General features: G+C 37.7%; 1 protein-coding gene across 1 annotated transcript; it reads right to left on the bottom strand.

The window, feature by feature from the left end:
• Window positions 1-6,606: 6,606 nt before the first annotated feature.
• LOC118586333 (chitinase-like protein 3) lies at window positions 6,607-22,551 on the bottom strand. Its single transcript, XM_036191467.1, has 11 exons — window positions 22,476-22,551; window positions 19,969-19,998; window positions 19,247-19,448; window positions 16,349-16,405; window positions 15,496-15,661; window positions 9,607-9,731; window positions 9,318-9,441; window positions 8,868-9,053; window positions 7,946-8,065; window positions 7,718-7,859; window positions 6,607-6,698 (listed from the first exon to the last, which is right to left on the bottom strand). Exons 1-11 carry the CDS (start codon window positions 22,549-22,551, stop codon window positions 6,607-6,609), a joined length of 1,320 nt encoding a protein of 439 aa, XP_036047360.1.
• Window positions 22,552-25,339: the final 2,788 nt, after the last annotated feature.

Here is a 25,339-nt window from a genome sequence, read left to right on the forward strand (position 1 = left end):
GTCTCAAGCAGGTCATATTAGCCTCACTTTTAGTATGTAGCAAGGTTAATATTGAACTTCTGATGTTCCAAGCCCTGCAATGTCAGCACGTCATCAGGCCTGGAGGTCATTTACTTTTGAGGGCATTAATCAGATGGTTTTATCTTTGGGCTTTTAAGTTCTTATATAAAAATTTCAACTCATAAAAAGACAATTACTATATTTTGAATAAGAAATACACATGATAAATGTTAAAGTCATCAAGAAATAAGGCAGGAACAATTGAGTGATCTGAGCAAAGAATTGATAGCACTTTCTTCTGTCAGCACAAGGTGCGGGTCTCAACACAGCAAGGGATGGTGACCTGGTGTGAGGCATCTGTGGCAGAGCAGCCTTTGTGAACTAATTCATGAGCAATAACTGCTATGGGACAATGCTTTTGTACACTGGTTCAATAAAACACTGATTGGCCAGTAGCCAGGCAGGAAGTATAGGTGAGGCAAGCAGGTGAGGAGAATTCTGGGAAAAGGAAGGCTGAGGAAGAGACAGCAGCCTGCTGCTCTGGGAGCGGCATGTAATGGCATACAAGTAAGGCTATGGAACATGTGGAAATATATAGATTAACAGAAATGGGTTGAGTTTAAGTGTAAGAGCTAGTCAGTAGTTAGCCTGAGCTAATGGACAAGCAGTTTTAATTAACATAAGCCTCTGTGTGTTTACTTGGGTCTGAGTGACTGCAGACTGATCAGAACATAGGAAAACTTTCAGCTACAAATAACTTTTCCTTTGTTCCATTTTTAAAAGATTATCAGTACTGGAGAGATGGCTCAATAGTTAAGAGCACTGGCTTTTCTTCTACAGGAGCCAGGTTCAATTTTCAGCATACACATGGAGGCTCATAACCATGTAACTCCAGTTCCAGGGTATTTGATGCCCTCTTCTGTTCTCCTCCTGCCTCAGGCATACAAGTAGTACACAGACAAACATACAGGCAAAATCTCCATACCCAGTAAATAAACAAATAAAATTTAAAATAAATGAATAATAAAAGACCTTCAGCCAACTGAGGAAAAAAAAAAGATTAAGGGTCTCTTTTGAAAGTACACCCTTCCACTCCAATTAATAAGACTATTGAGATTTGGTTAGGGGAAGGATACTTCATGGCACCATTAGACCAAATAATCAAGAAAGGAATTTTGTTTCCATTCTTTGTCCAAAAAGCTATACTAAGATCTTTGGTTTGTATTTATGGATAAGCAATAGTTTTAAATATCCTGAAAAACTAGAGAAATAAATTGGCCCAGGGGTATGGAGTAAAAATAGCTCCTGTTGGGGTTGGGGATTTAGCCCAGTGGTAGAGTGCTTGCCTAGCAAGTGCAAGGCTCTGAGTTCGATCCTCAGCTCCACAAAAAAGAAAAAAAAATAGCTCCTGTTACTGAGGAGGGAGAGCTTGGCCATTTGTGTAAGTGGAGATTTGCCTTCACATATCCTGATTTACACTCTCTGTCCTTTCTTTTATGTCTTTTCAAAATTTCCTTAAGTTTCATTGCTCTATCATGTTCATCTGGACAGTGCTCACATATATCAAGACTATTTGAGAACTCATTATTAACAAGAAAATAATATTGTGTTGATTTTCATTTATTAGGAGGAAAGAATCTTCTCAAACATAGGAATCATATTAATAGGCTATATTAATGAAACAGCTAACAAATTTAAAGATAATTTATATTACAGTGAATAGTAAAAGCGTGAAGGAACTAATTAATCATTTCCCCCTTTGTCACTCATGCATACTGACTAACATCCCACTCGCTCAATCTTGTAAGACACTCATTTACTCATTAAAGAATAGGGTCTTTATTTAAACAAAGGTGTGGGTGATTGTGATCTATCCTTTGTATTCAAGTTTATTACCTCCCTTTTCATTAATTTTCCTACTTCTATTCTTCTTCTTTGTTCCAGGTTCTACTCCAAGGTGGCCTTTACTGAGTTCCTCTGCCTCAACATACAACATAATACAACTGGCCACCAGACACTGAGTCTAGAGCATGGTGCTGTTCAGGTAATTGTTTCCCATAGGCCAGCATTTCTTTAACCACACTTCCTGAATGGCTCCAAAACTCTCCTGCTCACTTAGGATACTAAAATCATCCTACTGACTCTTCCTCTTCCTTTGTAAAGGGTCTGTATTTTCTCTCTTCTCATGAGTCTTACTTGTGATTCCTGGAATCTACCTTCTCCTCATGACTCTTAATTGTATTCCCCATGACCACTGCTCCAAGAAATTATTATAGTGAAAGATTGTTCAAGGTTCTTTTTTTTCCTTTTGAGTTTTTAATTTAGTCTCTGTCTATACCCAGTTTCATGTACATGGGGATGGTTTAATGGATCCCAACTGTCACATAAAGAGAAGTATTTCTCATCTCCTGTCATCAAGACTCCATTCAGTTCACCTTTCTGATCTCACCTCTTATTAGTGTCTCTGTATAAATCACACATATTATTTTGTTCTTTTTGTTCAAAAGAACTCTTATCTTTACCCTTTTTTTTTGGTTTTTTTAAGACAGGGTTTCTCTGTGTAGCTTTGTGCCTTTCCTGGGACTCACTTGGTAGCCCAGGCTGGCCTCAAACTCACAGAGATCCACCTGGCTCTGCCTCCTGAGTGCTGGGATTAAAGGCGTGCATCACCACTGCCCAGCTCATCTTTGCCTTTTTATGAGCCCATTTACAGTATGGAATATTTTCCTCCAAAATTCATCATCCGTCAATGACTTTAAACATTTAGCACAATGCTTTCACCATTCCTTTCCTGACAGTGACAGCTGGAACTGACCACCTTTCCTTTGTCTGTTTCTCTCCATTTTATTAGTGCTATCCAGATAATTCATTGATTGTTCTTATAAACAAGATGAAGGGCTGGAGAGTGGAATCAGTGGAAATTTCCAGAAGGATGGATATTCAAATCCTTCCTACCAGTATGCTTCAATCGTCCTGATTACCTTTTATGAGTAGAAAAGTGAAACAGTTTATTAGCCTCAATTTCAGAATTTGTAAAAGTAATATGTGTGTGTATGTACAAGCCAGTTTTAAGAATTAAAGAAAATATGAAGAATACACATGGAGCATACCTCAATAAACCACAAGAATAAACAAAGTAATCTATGCACTTGGGATGCTGAGACTCATGAAACTAGAAATGGAACCATGAAGATGGAAAATTTTTTTAAGGAAAGGGGATGTAAATGATAACAAAATGCATGTGACCCAAATGGAAATACTGAGGGCAGAAGGGTATGAACATGGAGGAGGGGCAGAGAGAAAAAGAAAGGAGCAAGAGAAGAGAATCAGAAGCAAGGAGTGGGCAGTGTGGGGTAGAAGTAAAGAATATATACTTTGAAACTCAAGTCTGAGGTAATGTATGAAAAAACATCTTATACTTCACAGTCAGGAACTGCCTGGGATAAGCTCTGCTACTACTTTGCTGATGGTTTTAGGAAAGGCACTTAAATATCAGTAATTACATGAAATATACATGGGCTAATAATCTAGCCATGGGTCAAAAGTCATTAGTGAATGTTATCCCCAAAGCTATTGTGCCACTATTGAAAATATCTTTCTGGGCCCATCATTACTGTAGCTTGTAAGTCTAACAAAAGAACTATTGATTACTCTTCTCCCTAGGTGGGTTGCATAGCATCCTCCAAATCCAAGAGATAGACCTCAAGAAGGAGACTTCCAGGTCAGTTTCAGGTTATTTCCTCCAAATTATATGTACAAAGTTTGTTGTGTCTTAGTAATGGAATATTACCTTCAAGTTCTGGCAGGCAATTAAAGGCGATGGCAATCAACTATATTTTGGGGGGTTCCTCTTATATTTCCCCAAATAGTAATTTGAAGGGATGTTTGCCATGCTTGGCACTGAAGTTTTTGTTACATAGTCCTTGGCTCTTGTAGGAAATAATACTATTCTGTGTTGGGTAATGCCATTAACATACACAGACACACACATGTACACAATGAGTGAAGTTCTGAGTAAATGTGGATTATTAGACATGGGCACAGCCATATCAAACGCCCCAATAACACAGTCCTACATAAGTGGCAAAGTGTGGTGATATTTTGTTTATGCTCTAACAAATAAAGCTTGCCTGGAGACCAGAGTGCAGAGCTAGCTGCTAGTTAACCATAGATGCCAGGCAGTGGTGGCACACACCTTAAATCCCAGCACTCAGGATGAGGAAGCAGGAAGATCAGAAGTTCAAGGTAACCCTGGGCTGCATGAGACTGATGCAGTCTAAGAGAGAAATAGAGCCAGGTAGTGGAGGCTCACACTTTTGATCTCAATACTTGGGATTTCATGCCTTTGATCCCAGTACTTAGGAGGTACACACTTTTAATCCCAGCATTAGGGAGGTGGAGACAGGAACATAAGGCAGGAGGAGACAGGAGCTCAGTCCCCTTTCAGTTTGAGGATTTGGTATAGGTAAGAAGTTTCTCTAGTGGCTGGCTCATTTACTTCTCTGGTCTTTCAGCATTTACGCCAATATCTGATTCTGGGTCTTTATTAATAAGGCCAATTAACATTAATGCTACATCTGGTGTCCAACTTTGAGGCATAAATTCATAAAAAAAGCTTCTTGCCTGTAGCTTTGTAGTCACCTGCACAGGCCAGAGCCACACATGTCTGAGGTCATTACCCCACCAGCTAGGTCTTCCTCTCTTTTTTCCCTAAGCCCCTGAGTGAGTTTGGGATTTTGTTTTTCTGTTGCAGACTTTGCAACAAACTCCACAGGTGTATGGGCTCAATATGTTGCCAGAGTTAGCCCCTCACCTCCAGCCAGCCCTGACTTCAGCAATAAATAGAAACCAAATTCAGAAGCTAGACAAATAGAAATTGAATTGTTGGCTTTTGAAAATGTTAATGCAAAAGATAAATAAGAAAAGCACAGCCATTCAGAGTGGGATTCCCAGGGACAAAAACCTTAACTACTTGAAGGCCCTGGCACAAGCTGCAGACCAGACCTTGCCAAGTCTGACCCTGGGTAAGGGCACAAAACTAGTGGTCCCTCCATCATTTCAGCAGAGCCCCAGAGAAAGCCTTGGGTTGGTCTGCCTCCCAGAAATGTAAGGTATAGGGTTGGTAATGAGTTCACGAAAACTAAAGATAAATGAAGAAACCACTAGTTTGTTTTCCCAATATTAAAAGATAGTTTGATTGACATGAGTTAACAATACTCATCCCAGAAGGCACAAGTTATTTAATGAAAATCTCAGTACCAGTCATGGGATCCCTTTCTATGAGTTACTGGTCAGGGGTGCACCAAAGCACCTAAAATGTTACAAGCTATTACAATTGCTCTTGGTTTCTCACCATAACTAAAGGGTTATATCCTTCTGCCAAAGATACCCACTTTGGTTGTATGGCATCATGGAATTGATCTAAAACTGATCAGGAGACTCTCTCCCTGCTAGCTAGCTCTCATAGTGATGGAAGATACTAATCAGACTGCTGTAAAGAAAATACATCAGTGGTCCTATCCAGTGCTGGACCCTGCATGCTACAATACCAACCTGCCAGGCAAGTTGTGCCCACTGATGCAATAGAAGCATAATTGTTCTGCTGTAACAAACTACTTCCTGACTGGTGGCCTATACATAATAGGGATTTTATGCCTAGCATTGTAGATCTTATCAGAAACCCATCATTAGGGCAATCATAGCCACAAGGAGGATCCTACTGGAGTTGTTTCACTAGACATATTGCCAAACTGCCTTAATATTTATGTTGATACACATATATTTGTGCTTGTTTCAACCTTGGTCGGATAAATGCAGAGATGCCAAGGTGCTGAGGATCAGTGTGACTGTAAGTGCTTAGCTGTAGATTGGATATCTCAACATACCTGCATCCAAGACTCTGAAAACTTTGTGGAAGAGTAGGTATAAAGAATGTAAGATAGCTGTGACATGCTGACTTTTAGATATAATGTGGAAGACATCTATTAACAGAAGCTATGGTTGCCTGTACCAGACCTACAAAAGATCAAGCTAATCAAACTTCCATGTGGATGGAAGAAGGTGTGTAGAGGCCCCACTTTTGGTGGAGGAGCTATCAGTAGTTTATGGCTGCTAACAGATGAGAGTCACTTTCTTAAGGGCTATGGCTGCTGGGAGGTTGCTCATCTCACAGGGCATAGTACAATACCTTTGTGCATAGGGTCAGAGCTAATTGTAGACAGGAGCACTAAAATAATAGCAATATTAGGAAAAGAAGACATAAAAGGGCAAACAGTGTGATATGGATGAGATCAAAATGAGTTGTATAGATCTGTGTAATTATAAAATAAAAATAAAAATATTTTTGAAAGAATAAACAAATATCAGTTTGTGTTGAATTATCAGATAACCAAAGGTACTCGTGTTATGACTGCTGATTTTATTTTAGCACATTATGTAGAATTAAGATGGTCCTAGAAAAGGGCAAAAGGGACTGTTTGCAGATCTGGGAAAAGGTAGCAGACAGTGTTTATGTCTAGATCAGCACTGTTGAATGGTCTTGAAGACAGATTCTTCCTGGCAGTTCTGGACAAGGATTTCACTCAGGAAGCTCCATATGGCATTCTGTTATTTGCTGCTGAGCAACACAGGCTCCAAGCCCTGAGATCTGTTGTTCCTTCTCCCAACCCCACTGGCTAGAATAGCAGTAACTTTGCAACCTAAAACATATAGCACAATAACAAATAAAAATACATATAGATCCATGAGTTCCTGTAAGGAGGCTGGCTGCTCGTAGACAAGAGAAGAACTGGGCATAGAGGTGCTGGAGTGTGAATACAATTAACTCAAAGGTCCCTCAGATAAGATCAGAAATTTTAAGCAGTTATCATATCAAGCCTCCCCACCTCACAATTCAAAAAGTTAGCTCCCTTTGCTAGATAGTTTCATGCCACTTGACGTAAGCTAAAGTAATCTGAGAGGATGGAACCTCAATTAAGAAAATGCTTCAACAAGATAGGGCTGTAAGCAAGCCTACAGGGTATATTCTTAAGTAGTGGTTTATGGGAAATGGCCCAGCCCATTGTAGGTGGTGCCATCCCTGGGTTTGTGGTCCTGCATTCTATAAGAAAGTATGCAGAGCAAGACATGGGGAGAAAGTCAATAAGAAGCATTTTTCCACAGCCTCTGCATCAGTTCCTGCCTCCAGATTCCTGTCCTTCATGAGTTCCTGCCCTATAGTCCATGAAAAACAGTGATGTAGAAGTCTAAGTCAAATAAAAACATTCATCCCCAAGTTGCTTTTAGTCATGGTGTTTCATCACATCAATAGTGACCCTAACTAAGACATAACTAAGAAATACCCACTGACCACCTAGTGTATGCAAAACCTTTCTGGAGGATGTGGATATAAGTAATAAACAAATGAACTTTAAGAAAAAATATAAAATTAATATAGGCATTGGTAATTCCCAGGAATGATATATTAGATTTATGAGAGTACTGGCTAGTACTTCCTGTTAAGTCTTCCCAAGGTGCTTAGCTGATCTAGAAACAAATAAGCAAACAAAAAAAATCAAAGTAGTCCTGATTTCTTGTAGAGTATAAAACTGGTGGCATGGTGATGAGCAGTTGGAGAAAATAGTAAGAATAACCCTGGGGAAGAGTATGGGAATGTCAAGGCTTCCTCTGAGTTGAAGAAGGAATACTTAGACACCCTCATGCTAGTACTATCACTTACTTGCACTGTGTACATTGAGTACTTTCTTCAAGATGGAGGTCAGGGGGAATCTACCCTGATCACAGAAAGAGCCATTGAAGTCATCCATATCAATAGCCCAGATCATGGCACCTCCAAAGCTGTTCTTCTTAAGCCACTGAGCCTAGTTAAGGATAAAGAACAGCAGGAGTCATTTGGTTTCTTAGGACTCAGAGTCAGGGCCCAGAGCATCCAAGAGACTGAATTTACCTTAATATAAAAGCTCTTGATATTGTCATAACCAACCCATTCATTACCATGGTAGGCATAGGGAACTTGTTGAGCAGCGTTCCAGACCTGAGTGGCTCCACTTTTCAGGAATGTGCAAATCTTAAAAAGTAAGAATTTCAGATCCTTTAAATATTAATTCCATGTAAGAAACAATGTGTATATATAGTTGATTTCCTTCCTTTTATTATCTCCACAAAGTTTCCCCCAATTCTCTGATTGATTACATTTGTAGTTAAGAGGATTCAGATGTGTTTTATTCTGTGTACTGAATATCACACCCAAGGCCTTGCCAATGGTAAGTAAATGCTTTACCATTGATCTACATCTCCACTCCTTTTTTTTTGTTTGAGAGGGGATCTCAATCTATGTAGATTAGACTCACTTAAAAATGGTGATAGTCCCACCTCTGTCTATTAAATACAGAGATAATATGTGTGAGGCACCATGCCTGCCAAATATATTAGTAATATATCACTGTACAGTATGAACCCATTTTTATTTCTGTGATACTGGAAACTGAAGCTAGGGCTATATGTGTCCTAGGCAAGAGATGAACAACTGAGATATAACTCCATCTTAAACTATTTTTTAAATGTTCACAGATGGTCCATATTTTCAGTTTTTGGTTCTGTCATTCATAGAAATCTGAGACTTTTGGTTGTTTGTGTATTTATTTATGGAAATATACAAATTACTTAGGAATATGGTATGTAAATTGAAAAGACAGTGTGTTACCAACTGCTTATCATCTGTGGTTACTTAGAGATAATAGTATAAAAAATTAAGTCCTTGAAATAATATTCTGCTTAGCGTAAGTAGGAGATAAAATGAAAATTCAGTCAGCATATTTTTCAGCATATGTGCATGAAATCCATAAAGCACTGTAAAGCCACCTACTTACCTCATGATAGGCCCAGAGTCCAGTTTTCTTTGTGTAGGGTCCTGGATGGCCACCACGATTGCTAGGGGCACCAATTCCAGTTTTAGAGGAGTCACTCAGGATAAAGGTGTGTCCATATGCTGGGAATCCAACAATGAGCTTCTCAGGTGCTGCCCCTCTTTTCTTCCAATTTTCCATGATGTCTTTCTGCAGGGACAAAAGTTAGCCCTAGGGCCCAAACCACTGAAAATCTATGATTAGTTATTCTGGCTCTTCATTCTGTCAGTTCAAATTTCTCTGAGTTAACTTAAAAAGGATTAGGTCATTTCTTCTAAAACATATTGATGAATGTGAATATATGATGAATTAGACATGATTGGTGACTTAAGATGATGTTTGCATTAATAGCATTGATTTTGTACCTAAATCTCTATATGATTTGTCTCTTCACTTGTCTATGTAGTATCTTACTATGTTGTAGAAGGCCTTGATGCCAGTGTCAGTTGGAGATTTGTAAAGGGGACTGTTTTCTCCAGTGTAGCCTTCCCAAGATCCATGGAGGTCATAGGTCATGAGTTGAATATAGTCCAAGGACCTGGGTAAGGGGAAAATTCTTATAATTATTTCTTATGGTGATTCCCCATACTTATGCCAGAAAAATACCCTTAAAGAACCTCTGAGCAAAGTCTTTGGGCAGTGAGACATTCCAAAGATGAGAAAATTCTACTCACATTCTAGTAGTACAATGTGCATCACTCACTGTGATAGTTGGGAGATATCATAGCCAGATTTGATTGTGGAGACGACACCAGCAACTGAGGCAGTGACCAACAGCCTAGGCTTTTTATTCTTACTCACCTCCTTCTCAAATGCTTTCCGTATTTCCTACAGAGTAACAAGGTATAAGATGATATTATTGAAATTAGTTTAGCTCCTTAAAAAATACATGTTGAAGAGCTTTTACATATTTTACCTTACTTTAGTATGTGAACATCTCAATAAAGTCATTAGGGTAGATGATGTTAATAAACTTTACAAATGTCTGATATTCACAGATAATAGATATTTCACACAAAGTCACATAGAAAGTTAGTAGTCATTCAAAACCAAGATGTTTAAGAACTCTTAAACGTCAATCAGTGCATCCCCTGCATCATCATGCTCTGGAACTACACTTGCATTTATACCCTGGATCCAGCTTTCAGTTCTGAAGACAGCTGGTTCAATTTATTCAACAGAAGACCTATTTCATGAGACCAATAGCCCTTTGAATGTAACAGAGAAGGGAAAACAGCTGGAAGACAGATCACTTTCACTACCAGATGATAACTCCTTGGTATATTCTGTGATTCAAGTACTATTTAGACTATCAGGTTTTACAGTTATTACATTATTTCAGAGCATCAGAAGGTATTTTAATAGAATGGCTAAGAAAATTGTCATGGAGATAGTAGTTAAAGTGACTAGGACATTTAACTGGGAAAAGCATTATAAGCATTGTGCTTTAGTATCTTCAAATATTCAACCTCTATATTTAAGGATGAACTGTTTTATTCCCCATTGTGTCAATGAGGGAAAAATAGAACCATTGTCTGAAAATTATAAATATGACTAGTGTCATCTTTTAGCTTAGAGTCAAGATATGGTTTTTGATAGTTAAAACTGTTCCACAAAATTTAAATTGCTACTGTAGAACTGTCTTAAAATACACATATGCACACATATAAAAATAGTTAAAATTGAATCACCCTGTAAGGGAGTAACAATCCCCCTACTAGATACCACAAGATAACAAATTCAAAGCAAAATGTCAGGAATAAGTTATCTTTTTAGGGGTTGTTGGCTAGTGAGTTCCAACAGATTGGCTGCCCTTCCAACATTTTTGGTAAGATCTCATTCCAGAAAACACTACATAATTAAGTCATGTGGAGATATCAAGAACATGGAGAAATCAAGCTAGTACTCACCTGTTGCTCTGATTGTTAATAAATAAAACACTGATTGACCAGTAGCCAGGCAGAAAGTATAGGTATGACAAGGAGAGAGGAGAATTCTGGGAAGTGGAAGGCTGAGTCAGAGAGACGCTGCCAGCTGCCATGATGAGAAGCAGATGTTAAGATACCGGTAAACCATGAGCCATGTGGCAACTTATAGATTAATATAAATGGGTTGATTTAAGATATAAGAACAGTTAGCAAGAAGCCTGCCACAGCCATACAGTTTGTAAGCAATATAAGACTCTGTGTGTTTACTTGGTTGGGTTTGAACAGCTGCGGGACTGGCGGGTGAGAGAGATTTGTCCTGAATGTGGGCCAGGCAGGACCAGGAAAACTATAGCTACACTCACCTGTAAGCTTCATCCCTGCTAGACAGTTTTGTGACATTAGAAGGTGTTATCAATATACTAAAGTGAGAAAATAATTACCACTCTTACCCAGTTGTGAACTCTGAGATTTACAGTAATGACAAGATGGATAAGGCATGCCTGGCATGCCCACTGACATACTTTCTAATTGGATTTAGGGCCTGTTCCATAAGAAAAAAAACCTCACACTCAGAATCATTATTAAGACAAACAAACAAACAAACAAACAAACAAACAAACTTGTAGCTAGACAGGTCATAGACCCTTGGGAAGAATCTACTATTATTCTGCTAAATGTACATAGTATTAAACCAACTCTAAATAACCTATTGTTATACCCATAGATTAATACATCTCCCAGCCCTCATCAGAGAAGCTACTATTTACAGTAGATGGATTAACACAGAGAAGCACACTAGACCAAAGTGCAAAGAAGAAGCCATGGAATGCTTAACCTTGAGTGGGTCATCACAGCCCCTCCCCCAACAGTTCAGAGGCCTTTCCAGAAATAAGATCAGAAAGAGTCTGTGAACTTAAGATGGTGGATAACCACAAGGAAACACTGTTTTCTGCACAAGAGGGGCAAATAACATACTATTTCACAGAGATTGTGACAACATGTATATGACCTATATATATAAGCACAAACCAGACAAAATTCCAGCATAGAGAGGAGCTAGACACAAAGTCAAAACCCTAGGTAAGGTTGTATTGGCAGCTGATAGCCACTGGGATGAGGATAGTCAGTTTCCTTTTAAGACTGTAGATCCTAGTAGGTTAATCATGCTCCAACGAGAGGCCACACATCCAAGAATATATAGGCAGAACCAATTGGACTTGGGATTTTTTAAAATTAGGACATAAAGTTAGTTGGGTTGGAATTGAGGGTAGATCTTAGAGGAGTTACAAGATGACCAAATATGATTAAAGCACGTTACATGAAATTCTCAGGGGACTAATAAGAAAAGAGCCGATGGGGAAAGAAAGAGTGGTTGATTACCATGTAACATGTTCAGAACCTGGCTGATGATCTTGTGTTTGGACTGATACAAAAACATGAATCTGTCTTCAAAGAGTAACCCTAAAATCTACATGGCTACCTTGACTTTTATCATCCCATTTATTTTTCCCCTTGGTGATAACCTACCTTAGCTGATGACTTCAGTACAGTGTGTCTAGTCAAATACTTTGTCATGAACTCCAGGTTGGTATTCATCCTATGCCTCTAGACTATTCCAGCTACATCATACTCATGTTCAGAGATAGTTCTTATTTACAATCCACTTTTCTTTCTCCATTTGTCATGTTACTTAGCAACATCCAATTTATTCCTCAATGCCGGAAACCTGAGACTCTTCTATAGTTTAGATTTCAAAATAATTGATCGTTCTTGATTATTTTTATTCTCTTTATATTTCTGTTCATATTCTGCCTCCAGTGTTAGAGTCATTGTTGGGGCCCTGATGACCTCTTATTTGATTTCATCCAAAACCTCCCTATAATTTATTTACCTCTTCAGCTTGAATTTTCTTCCCTGGTTGAATGTCAGACCATTTTTGCAAAAAGAAATTTTCACCATATTTATAGACTGTGCCAAGTCCTAAAATTCCTCCATTGTCTTGAAGATAAATTACAAATTTATTGGCCTAATATTTAAGTTTCCACATGATTTTATTCTTTTCACCACTTCAGTCTCACATGCTTGAGTCTTGCATGTTCTCCCAGATTCATCCATACACATACATGCAATCCCCGTGTATTATTAATTTAATGACAACAGGCTATTTTCATCATGGAGGATAAACTATTATATGTAGTATAGTGGCATAGTCTTAGTGCATGTAGTATAGTGTATGTAGTATAGTAGCATAGTCTTAGACATTTGAATAGGTCCTTAGTCAGTGATCTGTTTGGAGATGTTAAAATGGTTCAGCCTTGATAGAAGAACAAAGTTATTGGGTTGGACTTTCAGATTAAAAGCCATGTCTACTTCAAATTTTTACTCCCTGCTCCATGCTATGATTCAAGATGTGAGCTCTCATAATACTCTTCCTGCCACTATGCCTGCTGCCTACTGCCATGCTGTCCACACCTTTATGGACTCTAACTCTCTGGATCTGTAAGGAATAAAAAACCTTTGTCATGGTGTTTTATCATTTTATCACATCAACAGAAAATAAATAATCCCCAGGGAAGCCCTTTTTAATCTTTCCATGAACATTTAGGTAACTGTAGTATGTTATTTATTGTGCCTTATATTTCTTTATCATGTCATTTATCAAAATATTCTGCAATTATTATGTTTTAATAATTTTTATTTATTCCTTGAGAATTTCATGCAATATCTTTTAAACATATTCATTGAACTCTCTCCTCTTCTCCCAGACCCTCCTACACCTTCCTGTTTATCCATATTCATATTGTCTTTCACACTAAGCAAAACAAACAGTAGAGTCAAGTTTGTATGGGCTAACTACTCCTGAACACGGAGCCTGCTCTGGAATGTGGTTGATACACCCAGTGTCACATTAAAGAAAATTGATTTTCTCTCTTGTAGTACCTGTGAATTGTATATGGCTCCTTGGTTTGGAATGTGATTTTATGCCCACTTCATGTCTTCTCTGCTAGAATTTTGTCTGGCTTGAGCTTTTGCAGGTCTTGGACATGTCACAGACTCTGAAAGTTCATATGTATATCAGCCTTATGTCCATAAAACTGTTTCCTCAAAATCATCCACCACCTATGGCTTTTAGAATAAATCTGCCTCCTTCAATTTTGAGTTCCTATGTTAATTACCATTAACTCCAAAAAGAAGCTTTCCTTATGTTAAGTGATGCACTCTCTATGGATATAGCAGTGTGTCATTAGGAATCACTTTGTTACTATGTTCATTTAGTGAAATAATTGTAGTCTGTTGTCCCTTAGGGGCCATGACCTGTTTACTTGGGTTCTTGGCCTCTTTGACATTGTCTGATGTGGGTTATTTCTAATGGAACAGGTCTTAAATTCAATAAAAAATTGGTTCGTTACTTATATAACATTCATGTCACTATTACATCAGTGGGGATATCTTAAGGACAGGTTATTATTGCTGCTTCCATGGTTCATAGCTGGGTGAGATTAATGATTAATTATTTCCTCTGAGGGTTTATATAGCATGTTCAAGAACTATGAATACTAGCCAGCAGGAATGAATGTCCCATCTGAGTACTACCTAGATTTCTCAATGATGTATGACTCAAGTGTGTGGTAACTTCACCAATAGGGTTTTACCATAAAGTTGTCAAGTGTAATCAATAGTATTGGCAATAGACTGCAATGTTTGGGAAGTTTATGGGAACCATTGGGCAACAACTCAGAAAGATTTTTCTCATTTCTGGTATTAGAGACTTGTATTTGATAGCATATGATCTTAGGTGGGTTATTGATTTTGTACACCTCCATTATATGGTAACCCCACTTCCTGTATGTGGTGGGGTGCTGTGTGTGTGTGTGTGTGTGTGTGTGTGTATGTGTGTGTGTGTGTGTGTGTAATATTTGTGGTATCCACAACAAAGAATGAAAAAAATGTTAAGATAAAATCAATTACTGGTCTTAAACGTGCGAGGTCAGGGGCTGAAGGGATGGCTAATCAGTTAAGAGCACTGACTGCTCTTCCAGAGGTCATGAGTTCAGTTCCCAGCTACTACATGGTGGCTCTCAACTGTCTATAACTGTAGTCAGTGGGATCCAGTGCCCTCTTCTGGTGTGCAGAAGTACATTCAGACAACACACACACACACACACACACACACACACACACACACACACATTTTTTGTGTTTTAAAATGTGGTGAAAATGACTACCACATATCTTTTTGAATGAAGTAATGATATATAAGGATCTTTCCAATACTAAGACTCTATATATCTAAATTCATGTCTATTTTTGTTGGAAAAGACTTGGAAAGACTGTTTCCTCAAAATCATCCACCACCTATGGCGTTTAAAATAAATCTGCCTCCTTCAATTTTTGGTTTCTGTGTTAATTACCATTTATTTCAAATAGAAGCTTCCCTTATGAGGGCTAAGCAATGCACACTCTATGGCTATAGCAGTGTATTGTTAGCAGTCACTTCATTATTATGTTTGCTTAGTAAAATGATTGTAGTTGGTTGTTCCTTAGTGACCATGACTTATTCACTCAGGTTCTTAGCCTCATTGACATTGGCAGGTGCAAGTTCTTTGGAAAGAGATAGCTTTGAATTTTCTAGAAATGAAAAAAGTTATTCCTGCTTTCCTTACCTGTATAAGGACAGTAAAGAGATGCTTGTTCCTAGGAGGGCTTCCATGACAGCCAGGGTACTGCCAAGATAAGTTCAGTCCATCAAATCCATACTTTCGCAGGAATTTGATAACTGATGTAATGAAAGACTGGCGGCTCTTAGGAGTAGAGACCATGGTGATGAAACTAAGGAAGACCCAGAGTAATCAAGTAATCATAATAAGGCATCAGGAATCTGAACACACTAGAATACAAATGTTTGATTGATTAATATCTGCCTCTGAGCCCTTCACCATGACCTTCCTGCAGATTAAACCAGTTGTTTGGGTTTCTCTTGGCATCCTGGTATAATCCCTGCTTTTGGAAAACTTTCAATTTATTTTATTATTGCTGATTCTAAATTTCTTTGAAATTGATCTTACTGTCTTGAAAGCAGCTAACAAAGTTCAGCGAGTTTGGCCTTTAAATAGTTCCCAAGTTCATGTGCTCTCAAAAATGTCTTATTATTTATGCACCCTCATTTCTTTTTCCTTCTTTTGGAAATAAAGAGCAAAAGTATGCCAGTTGTTTCTCTGGCTTTGTATTCTAAGATACTTTAAGAAGGAGGTTTGTGAGCACTCAGGTGACTAAAGCTTAGGGAATGGAGTACCAGAATATCCATTCAAATTTAAACGTGAAATATACACTACTCTTTCCAATGTCTTTTAGTTAGTATTGAGGTTCCAGTATATAAATTTATCTAGTTAACATATTCACTTAGTAGATATACTTAGTACTCTATGTAATATTGGAAAGTATAAGGAGACAGAGAGTATATAGTACTAGCTCGTCTTCAATAGTAAATGAATGAGAATCTCTCTGCAGAGGACTTACGGGGCAGCGCCAAAGTTCCAGCATCCAATGGACAGAAGTGTTTTTAGCTGGTTGTTCCTTTAAAACAACAGAAAAAAGAAAATTCAAATTCCATAGGTCCTTTGATTTAAAACTGCACTGTTTGTAATATTGAACCTGTTAATTTTATTCGTTGTTGTCATGGTATGATAAAATAAACTCGCAAACATTTTTTCCCACTACTGGAACTTTTGTTACAAAACTTTTTCGCATTGCCATTGTCCTAAATAGCATCAATGTACAAATCTAACCAAAGGTACAGACTTTTGTAAGTTAGTAATTTTATTTTTGAGATTATAATATAAATATGTTTCTTCCTTCTCTTTCCTCTTTCCAAATCTTCCCATATACACCTCCCTATTCTCCTTCAAATCATGTTCTCCTTTTTCACTAATTGCTATTGAATACATATATGTGTATGTGTGTATATATGTATGTATGTCTAAATAGTTTTTTTAAGAATGTCATACATGAGCACTGTGTCTACATCTCTCCCATCTGTTCCTCTCCCCACTCCAATTCTTCCCATGCTTGTCCTCCACAATTCCCGCAAAGAATGGACTGGACAATATTTCTACTGCTTACAACTTAACAGCACAATTAGCTCAAATCCTGTTCAATGAAATAAAATGGTAGATCTCATTTGAGATATATGTTTATGCTTTCAGTATCAATTACAATTAATGCAAATTCAGTGGGTGGGAAATACACACATTCTTGGGAATTGTGGTTCTAAAATATTGATTTCCAAAGTGCAAGTTTCATGAGAAGACAACACTAAAGTTTTAGTGCATTGCCTCTTCCTCCTCAGGATTCTGAGGCTATTATTCTGGAATAAGGACTCACATATTATTAGGTAATCTGTGATACAAGAAATCTCAAAGAGGTTATTCCCTTTATAAACAATAGCTTAAATTCTAGCTGTATGTGTGTATGTAAAATTCCAGCTGTATGCATGATAATGCTATTAATCATGGTAGTAGTTGCCTGTCTTCCTTGTCTTCTTTGTGAATATACTGAACAGATCTGTAAATTCCAAGATACCAAGAATTGTTTCATTTTTCATAAAAGATGATTCTATTAAAATCCAGAAAACTCTTCTGATTGTTGAGTTATTTCATGTCTAATTTATAGTTTGTTCAACCTCTTCCTTTCTGATGTAGTTAACTGAGATCATGGAGTTTTTGACTTATTAAAAACACAAAGAAATGAATAAAATAGCTCATTTTTAAAATACTAAGCAGAGTAGGTGATACACATCATGCACATATTTATCTGCAGAATTATGAAATTGGACTACTACCTCACATCATATGTAAATACCAAGCCAAACTAAAGACACAAACAAAAGTTGTGAAACTATCACACCACCTGAAAGGGGGTAAATCTGCATAACTGTGGCCAAAACAATGACTTTTTAGAAAGATCCCCAGGACACCAGCAAGAGAAGGAAAGACATTCAGTGGGGCTACATCATACTGCATCTTCTCACAGCAACGGAGACACAATCAATAGACTAAGGAGACAGACTAGAGCACAAGAGAAAATATCTGGAAACCATTTATCTGGTAAAGGGTTAATATTCAGGAATATCAAGAAAGTATATATCAGGAATCAAAGCCTCTGAGAATAAACAACCTGAGTGAAAAAAAAAAATGGGTTAAAATCGTGACTGGATGTTGTTTAAAACAAAACACTGATAAGTGTATGGAAAAGTAATGTAAGACCATACAAATCAGAGATAATTTGATTAAAACCATATTGAAATATTGCCTTTGTCTGCTAGAATGACTATAATAAAAGTGTAAAACATAACTATATTGTCAGAGAAATCTAAAAAGAAAACACTTAGTTGCTATTGGTACAGATTTAATGTAGCCAAGAGGAAAACAATATAAATAATCCTTTAAACGTTACTAATAGAATTGTCATTAAATCCAGAAAGTTGACAAGTTGGGTTCTTTGCAAAGGATATAATATAAGTGTGTTGAAGAGATGGTGCTGATACTGTAAAATTCACAATATGTAAGATATGAAGTTGCCTATTGTGTCCTCTGGTGAATAAGAAGACAGAAAATATATGCTACATATAAGCATTGAAATTAAACCATAGAAAGAATGAAATAAGTCATTTATAACAGCAAGTGTAAACATGGAGGGCATGCTGATGCACAAAATAGGTGACACACAGAAAGACAATCAGAGCAGGAGTGAACTCTTGAATATTTAAATTCAAACGTAGAACAGATTGGTACTTATGGCCTGGTCAAGGAAAAGAGGATTACATTAGGAATACGTGCAAGAAGTACAAAATCTCATTGATTTAGGAAATACAACTTCAATATGCCACATTTATACCACATGGTGCTTAGAGTATATAATAATAAGCAGCATTTTGGATACTTTAAACAGATTTGAATATTAAAAATAGAAGTATTCAAGGGCTGGCAAGATGTCTCAGTGGGTAAATGTGCTTGCCATCAAGCATGATGACCTCAGTTCAATTCCCAGTGCCCACATGTGAAAGGAGAGAGCTGACCCCTGCAAGTTGTCCACTGACCTCCACATATGTTCTGTGGCATGCCTGTGAACATTCATTCATATCTACAGACACAATAAATAAATAAGTGTAATAAAATTTTATACATGTGTTCAAGACAATATATACATTAATTAACTTGAGAATAATTTCATAATATATAAATATTTCAAAATACTATGGTTTTAGTCATAATATGTGTCATTTTGTGGAAATGAAAGGCATTAACTGAGCAACTGAGTCTCTCTCAAATTCATCAACTCTGTACTATTAAAGAGCATTGACATGTGACTATTATTGACCCCAAAGACACCAAATTACACACCTTCTCTTTCTCTTACCTTTTTTTCAAGTCATTAAAGTCTTTGTAGTCATCCAAGGCTTTCATTTTGGTCATGGTGATATTGTTTTTCCACATCCCAGCAAAGGAATAGATTAGGTGAGTACATAGGCAGGGATCAATGTCATGAGGCTTAATACCTTCAACATCTGACTGATACTGAACCCAGGTGTTGAAGTAACACATCAGCTGGTAGGCAGAGCCTGTGAGAGGTGAGGAATAAGGATGACAGCCTTTTGTTCATGCTGATAACCTGTGTTCATAGTTTCTCCATGCTTCCTTCCTTTCCTGTAACTCAGATGCCTGATCTCTGGGTAGAAGTGATTGTGAGAAGTCTCATAGACTAACCCATAACTCTAATTTAGGAACAGTAACTGATTTAAAGTAGCTTATGTTCAATTTAGGAAAACTCACTGGGGGATTTGGTTTGCTTAGACTTGTAATAACAGGGGTCCAGTTGTCATGTCGAGCTATGTGGTGACCAATTTATAGCTCTCTGGTGGTCATGCTGTAGCTGATAGCAGGGACAACAGAACTGAAACTCTCCACTAAGTAAACCCATCTCATTTCCTAGTATACGTTATTTCTTGGTAAGATGTTTTTGAAAAATAAATATTAGAATTTAATTTAATAATCACATATATTAAGAATAATATTGGATTATAAGTAATTTATGGAGATCTGAGGCTTTGTTAATAATAAAATATACAGTCAATGACTTACCCAGATGGACATTCAGTAGGAGGCTGAGACCTAGAAACACAGAAAACATTTACCTGCTATTCACTAGGATCTAACTCAGAAACTTGTGGGCTGCTCTGCTTATTATAGATTGTTACATCCTCAGTAATACTTTTGAGCTGTGCCAAGTGGTGATCCTTTTAGCAAATACACCCTCCAACCTGTTCTTTCACTACTCAGAATTAGTCATAAACCTGTATTTCATCTTCCATGTAATACTTCTTGTTGAATATAAGGGCTCTAGAATATGGATTGGCTGAAAATACAGTAAGAAATGAAGCATCAAATACATTTATATGACAATTAGTGTGTACTTAGCCAGAAAGCAAGGTGACAGTTTCAAGAAAAGAAACCATCTCAATATTTAGACAAAAATTTGCCCTTGGCCTTCAGAAGAATGCCTAAAATGCATGTGACTGTTCCTCTCTTGCTCTGTTCTGTATTATTATTTGCTAAATAAGATTTAAATATATACTTTATACAGTACATTTAAATTCTTCTTTGGGCCCCCTCTAGAATTCTTTCAGAATTTCACCCATGTGGTAGTTTGAATGTAATTGGTCCCCATAACAGGGAGAGGGACATTATGATTTTGTTGGAGTGGGTATGGCCTTGTTGGAGGAAGTGTGTCACTGTGGGGATGGGCTTTGAGGTTTCCTAGGCTCAGGATACCACCCAGTGTCTCAGTGAACTTCCTGTTGACTACAAGATGTAGCACTCTCATCTCCAGCATATCTGCCTGCATACCACCATGCTCTCCACAGTGATTATAATGGTCTGAACCTCTGAATCCATAAGCAAGATACCCCAATTAAAAGTTTTACCTTATGAGAGTTGCAGTGATCATAATGTCTTCTCCAGCAATAAAAACCCTAAATAATACAACCCATAACTCTTTAACAATTCTCTAACCTGTCTTGAGACTTGTACTAGAAAATTATTATTATGTTTATTACTTCAATCTGAGAATATTTTACCAAGCTGTTTACTGAGCCTAGTGCTAAATTAGCCTTCAATGTCTCCTTCTCTCTCCATGATGTTCTAGATTAATGCATTATTTAAAGTGTAAATATAACCATATTTCTTCTTTAAAAGTCATTAAGTGGGTTTTCATAAACATCAAAATAATTTTTTTGTTTTGAAATGCAAACTCACTCTACTCAGGGACCACATGTTCAAATCTGCCTCTGATTTCAAAGGCTGGATAATTTTAGCCTTCTGACATACAAAGCATCATCTAAAGCAGAGAATTAGATTCCTCCTAGAGCTTTGAGATGTTTCATATGAAGGCTCTTGCAAAACCCTCTGGAATGATGCCAGAGCAACAATGATGTAAGACTCAAGATTCTGCTACTCAGCTTTAACACAACACATTTTCTTATGATAGGCTCTCACTTTAGAACTTAGGCTGGTTGTGACCTAGAGTTCCTTCTGCCTCAGAATCTTGAGTCCTGGAATTATAGGCTTGAACCATCATCAAGCAGAGAAGGCCACTATTACTCTGATTACATTACAGACTAAGTTTGATGTTTCATTTTTTAAAAGTCCAGAATTTCAGCAAAGTTTGGAAACTACAGATGTAGTGCAGCTAATACATTTTGGAGTTACCTAAAATATCTATAAAATCTTGCTGTATAAATGACTGAATTTCTAAGTTATACTTTATGTCATCACTGACTTAGTAAAACTGAATAGGAAAATTAACCACAGTACTTCTGATCTTCATCTTAGACAAAGCTATTCTGTAGACATAATCAAGTAAATAAATATAAAACTAGAAAGAAAGAAACCTAGTTCAACCAACAGAGGGAAACCATGCCTGGAAACATAGCTAACTACTCAGGGCTAGTGAAATCCTGGACCTTGGAGGAAAATATCCAGCTTCCACTTTACTAAACCAGCATGTTTTCTAAATATATTATATTTATCCTTCTACACATAGTTAAGTGTAGTTCTTACCTCTCATTAAATAAACATTTCCTTGCAGCAGATTGAGACCATTACAGAAAACCACAACTGGTAATTGATCAAAATGCAGAGGACAATGACCATGTGGTGCCCAGCCCTAACTGATGCATCTATAATATAACTCTTGTATCCAGGTCTCAAGGATTATAGTAGAAGATGAGGCAGAAAGATTCTAAGAGCCAGAAGATCAGAAAGATTTCTGTGAGATTTCCTTTTCTAGAAATGTCAGATTAACTACACCCATGAAGTCTCATCCATATGGCTGCCTGAAAAGGAGCACCAACATAAATGCTAACATAAAAGGGGGTAAATTTACCTGGTCTCAACCCTACACAAAGAACTATAGCCAACTAAAAAAATGCTAAGAGTAACAGAAAATAGTCTTCCCAGGGGAAAGTTCTGAAATTGGTAATCCAATAACAAGCAGTCAGCCCAAACATCATGTACATACCAATATTATTTAAAAATAATAATGAAGATACCAGGTAAGAAGAAGTATCTATGTATGATTACATACTCACCAATGATGAGAATGAGTTTGGACATGGTTGCCTTCAGTACTGATCCAGAACAGTCTTGATTAGTTTTATATAGCATTTTTATCCTTAGTAATCACAAAATTTTTCAAATAGAAAATGTTTACTAGACTACATATGTGGCTAACTGGCAAATCAACAGCTCTCCACTACTGGTTCCACTTTTAATACCATGCCTCCTGGCAGGAGGTAGAGTCTATATTTACACAAAGTACTCCCATGTTTAATAACCTTTTCTCCACATCCCAAGGCTGGTAAACATCTCAGGTTTTATTTCACAGAATTTTCATACCTGGCATCAAAGCATGTTTCTATTGGCAGATAAACAACAAAAACCATTGGAAGTTATTAGCTCTGTTAAACTGTATTTGTCCCTGGAATTATTCACATGTAATTTATATGGCCATGCCTAAAAACTTTCCCTTTCCCTATTGAGGGTTCACTTTCTCGACATTCTGTCTACAATTATTCTTTGGAATGGGCAAGATTTGGAGGATTTAGGATTTCAAAGAATAATAGCTACAGTTACTGGGAAATGTAGATATGGAGGGCCAAGGGGCAAAGGGAAAACTTCAGACTGTGGCCTGAGATATCAGTTCCAGATACTTCCCTGACACTTGGGCATACGAATTTGAAGTGGGGAAGAAAAGTATGAGTTAGAAAAAGAAACTTAGAAGTCATCAGAATAAAAATTATGTTTAAAAATATTTAAGGATGAACAAGCTAAGCCAGGATTAAAACAAAATAATTGTCTAGACTGAGCCCAGGAGCCATGCATGTTCAAATACCAAAAAGACGAGAAATAGGACTAAAGAAGTGAACATTGGGGAAACAGGAAAGGGCAAACATGGCAATGGCCTTAATCTGCGAGAGAAGTTTCCAAAGAATGAGGTAATCACACCTATAACCCCAGCAATGGGGACTCAGGCAGGAGGGTTCTATGAGATTGAGTCAAACATGGACTACATAGCGAGTTCCAGGGTAACATGGACTACAGTAATAACTTGCCTCCAAAATGAAGAAGGAGGAAAGGAGTGAAGGATAGAAGGAAAGGAGGAAGGGAGGAAGAGGAAAGAGAAAGAGAGAGAGAGAGAGAGAGAAGCTGGTGTGCCAATAATGTCAAATGTTGCTGGTTGTATACTATTTCTATGTCAGTACAAGATCCTTGAGGCTAGAATCAATATCTGACTCATATAATTTCGGAATGCTTCACATGAAGAAGACAGCTTACGAATGTTGAATGAACAACTGAAAAAGAACAGCTGTGGTCACTCACAGAACATCACCATACTCTCTGTTGCTTCTTTGCCCACAAACAAGATGGCTTTCCCACAAATAGTCAAATGGATGGAAGCACATGAATTATGAACCAAGGCTGTGGAGCCCCTAGCTGGATCAGGCCCTCTGGATAAGTGAGACAATTGAATAGCTTGATCTGTTTGGGAGGCTCCCAGGCTGTGGGACCAGGACCTGTCCTTAGTGCATGAGCTGGCTGTTTAGAACCTTGGGCTTACACAGGGACACTTTGCTCAGCCTGGAAGGAGGGGACCGGACCTGACTACTGAATCCACCAGGTTTAACTGAATCCCCAGGGGAGTCTTGGCCCTGGAGGAGATGGGAATGGAGGGGAGGGGCTGAGGGGAAGGTGGAGGTGGTAGGGGGGAGGACAGGGGAACCCATGGCTGATGTGTAAAATTAAAACACAAATATAATAATAGTAAAAAATAAAACACAGCAAGAAGATAGAAATTTGAACCATGAGTGGGGATATTGCTGTGATATACATTGCCATGCATTTCTTAGGTCTTTGGAAATACTTTGTTGGAAGAGTGAGGAGAAGTTTGGAAATTTTGCTAGAAAAGTCTTTGAATGCTGTATGTAAAAGTTAATGAGGCATTCTAGAGGTAGGTGGGCAAACCTCAAAATGGATAAAAATGTGCATTGTGAGGACGCTACTCATGAGGTTTCTGAAGGGAATAAGGACTCTACTATGAACTGAGCTAGAGCCTACTCAAGTTATAATCTAGAAAAAAACTGGCTGCATCTTTCTTGTGTCTTTAGAACTCCTGTGGGGCTGAGTTTAAGAATAATGGTCCAATCTGTTTGTCAGAGGAAGTTTCAAAGCAAGACAGCATTGAGGCTGTGTCATGATTATTGCCAACTGATTTAATTCAGAACAGTGAGGAAAAAGCAAAGAGTAAATCAAGAAAACATTTTAAATGTCATTTTGGTGAGGGAAAGTGTGTGAGAAAACTTAAAGTAGTGAACAAGGGTAGACAGAGAATAAAACACTAGCAATTATGAGGGATGAGCGCCATTGAAAAGAAACTTCCTTCTTAGAAATGGGAGAATAAGAAAGATGCCCCTTGGGCAAGACCCTACACTTCCAAGGCTCCTATTTGGGAGAATAGAATTTATGAAAAGAGAGAGATGAAACTGGGACTGAAGGGAATCCTTGCTGCTGGAAATAATTCCAGGGCAGTACTTCCCCAAGGTCAGCAAACAGAGGCTGCTGCCTGTGTGGTCTAAGTGACCAGATTCCATTCTGAAGTTGTAGTAGAGCTTGGCAGTGTTGTTCACATAGTAGGAGTTTTTCAAGTATTAAAGATGCAAGATTGAAGGTTCGTGGAGTCTTGTACAGAAGTTGTAAAAAAACAAAAACAAAAACAAAAACAACAACAACAACAACAAAATGTGCTCAGGCAGGCAACCAGTAACAAGGTTGGAATCTTTGTAAGGAAGCAAAGAACAAATTGATCATGCCTCTAGCATCAGACAACTGTCATCAGAGCAAGACAAATGGTTTCAGAATTCCTCATAAATCCCCTGGGTCATACCTGTCATCATGT

This window comes from Onychomys torridus, chromosome 6 (assembly GCF_903995425.1).
Source record: "Onychomys torridus chromosome 6, mOncTor1.1, whole genome shotgun sequence".
In the NCBI taxonomy this organism is placed as follows: domain Eukaryota; kingdom Metazoa; phylum Chordata; class Mammalia; order Rodentia; family Cricetidae; genus Onychomys; species Onychomys torridus.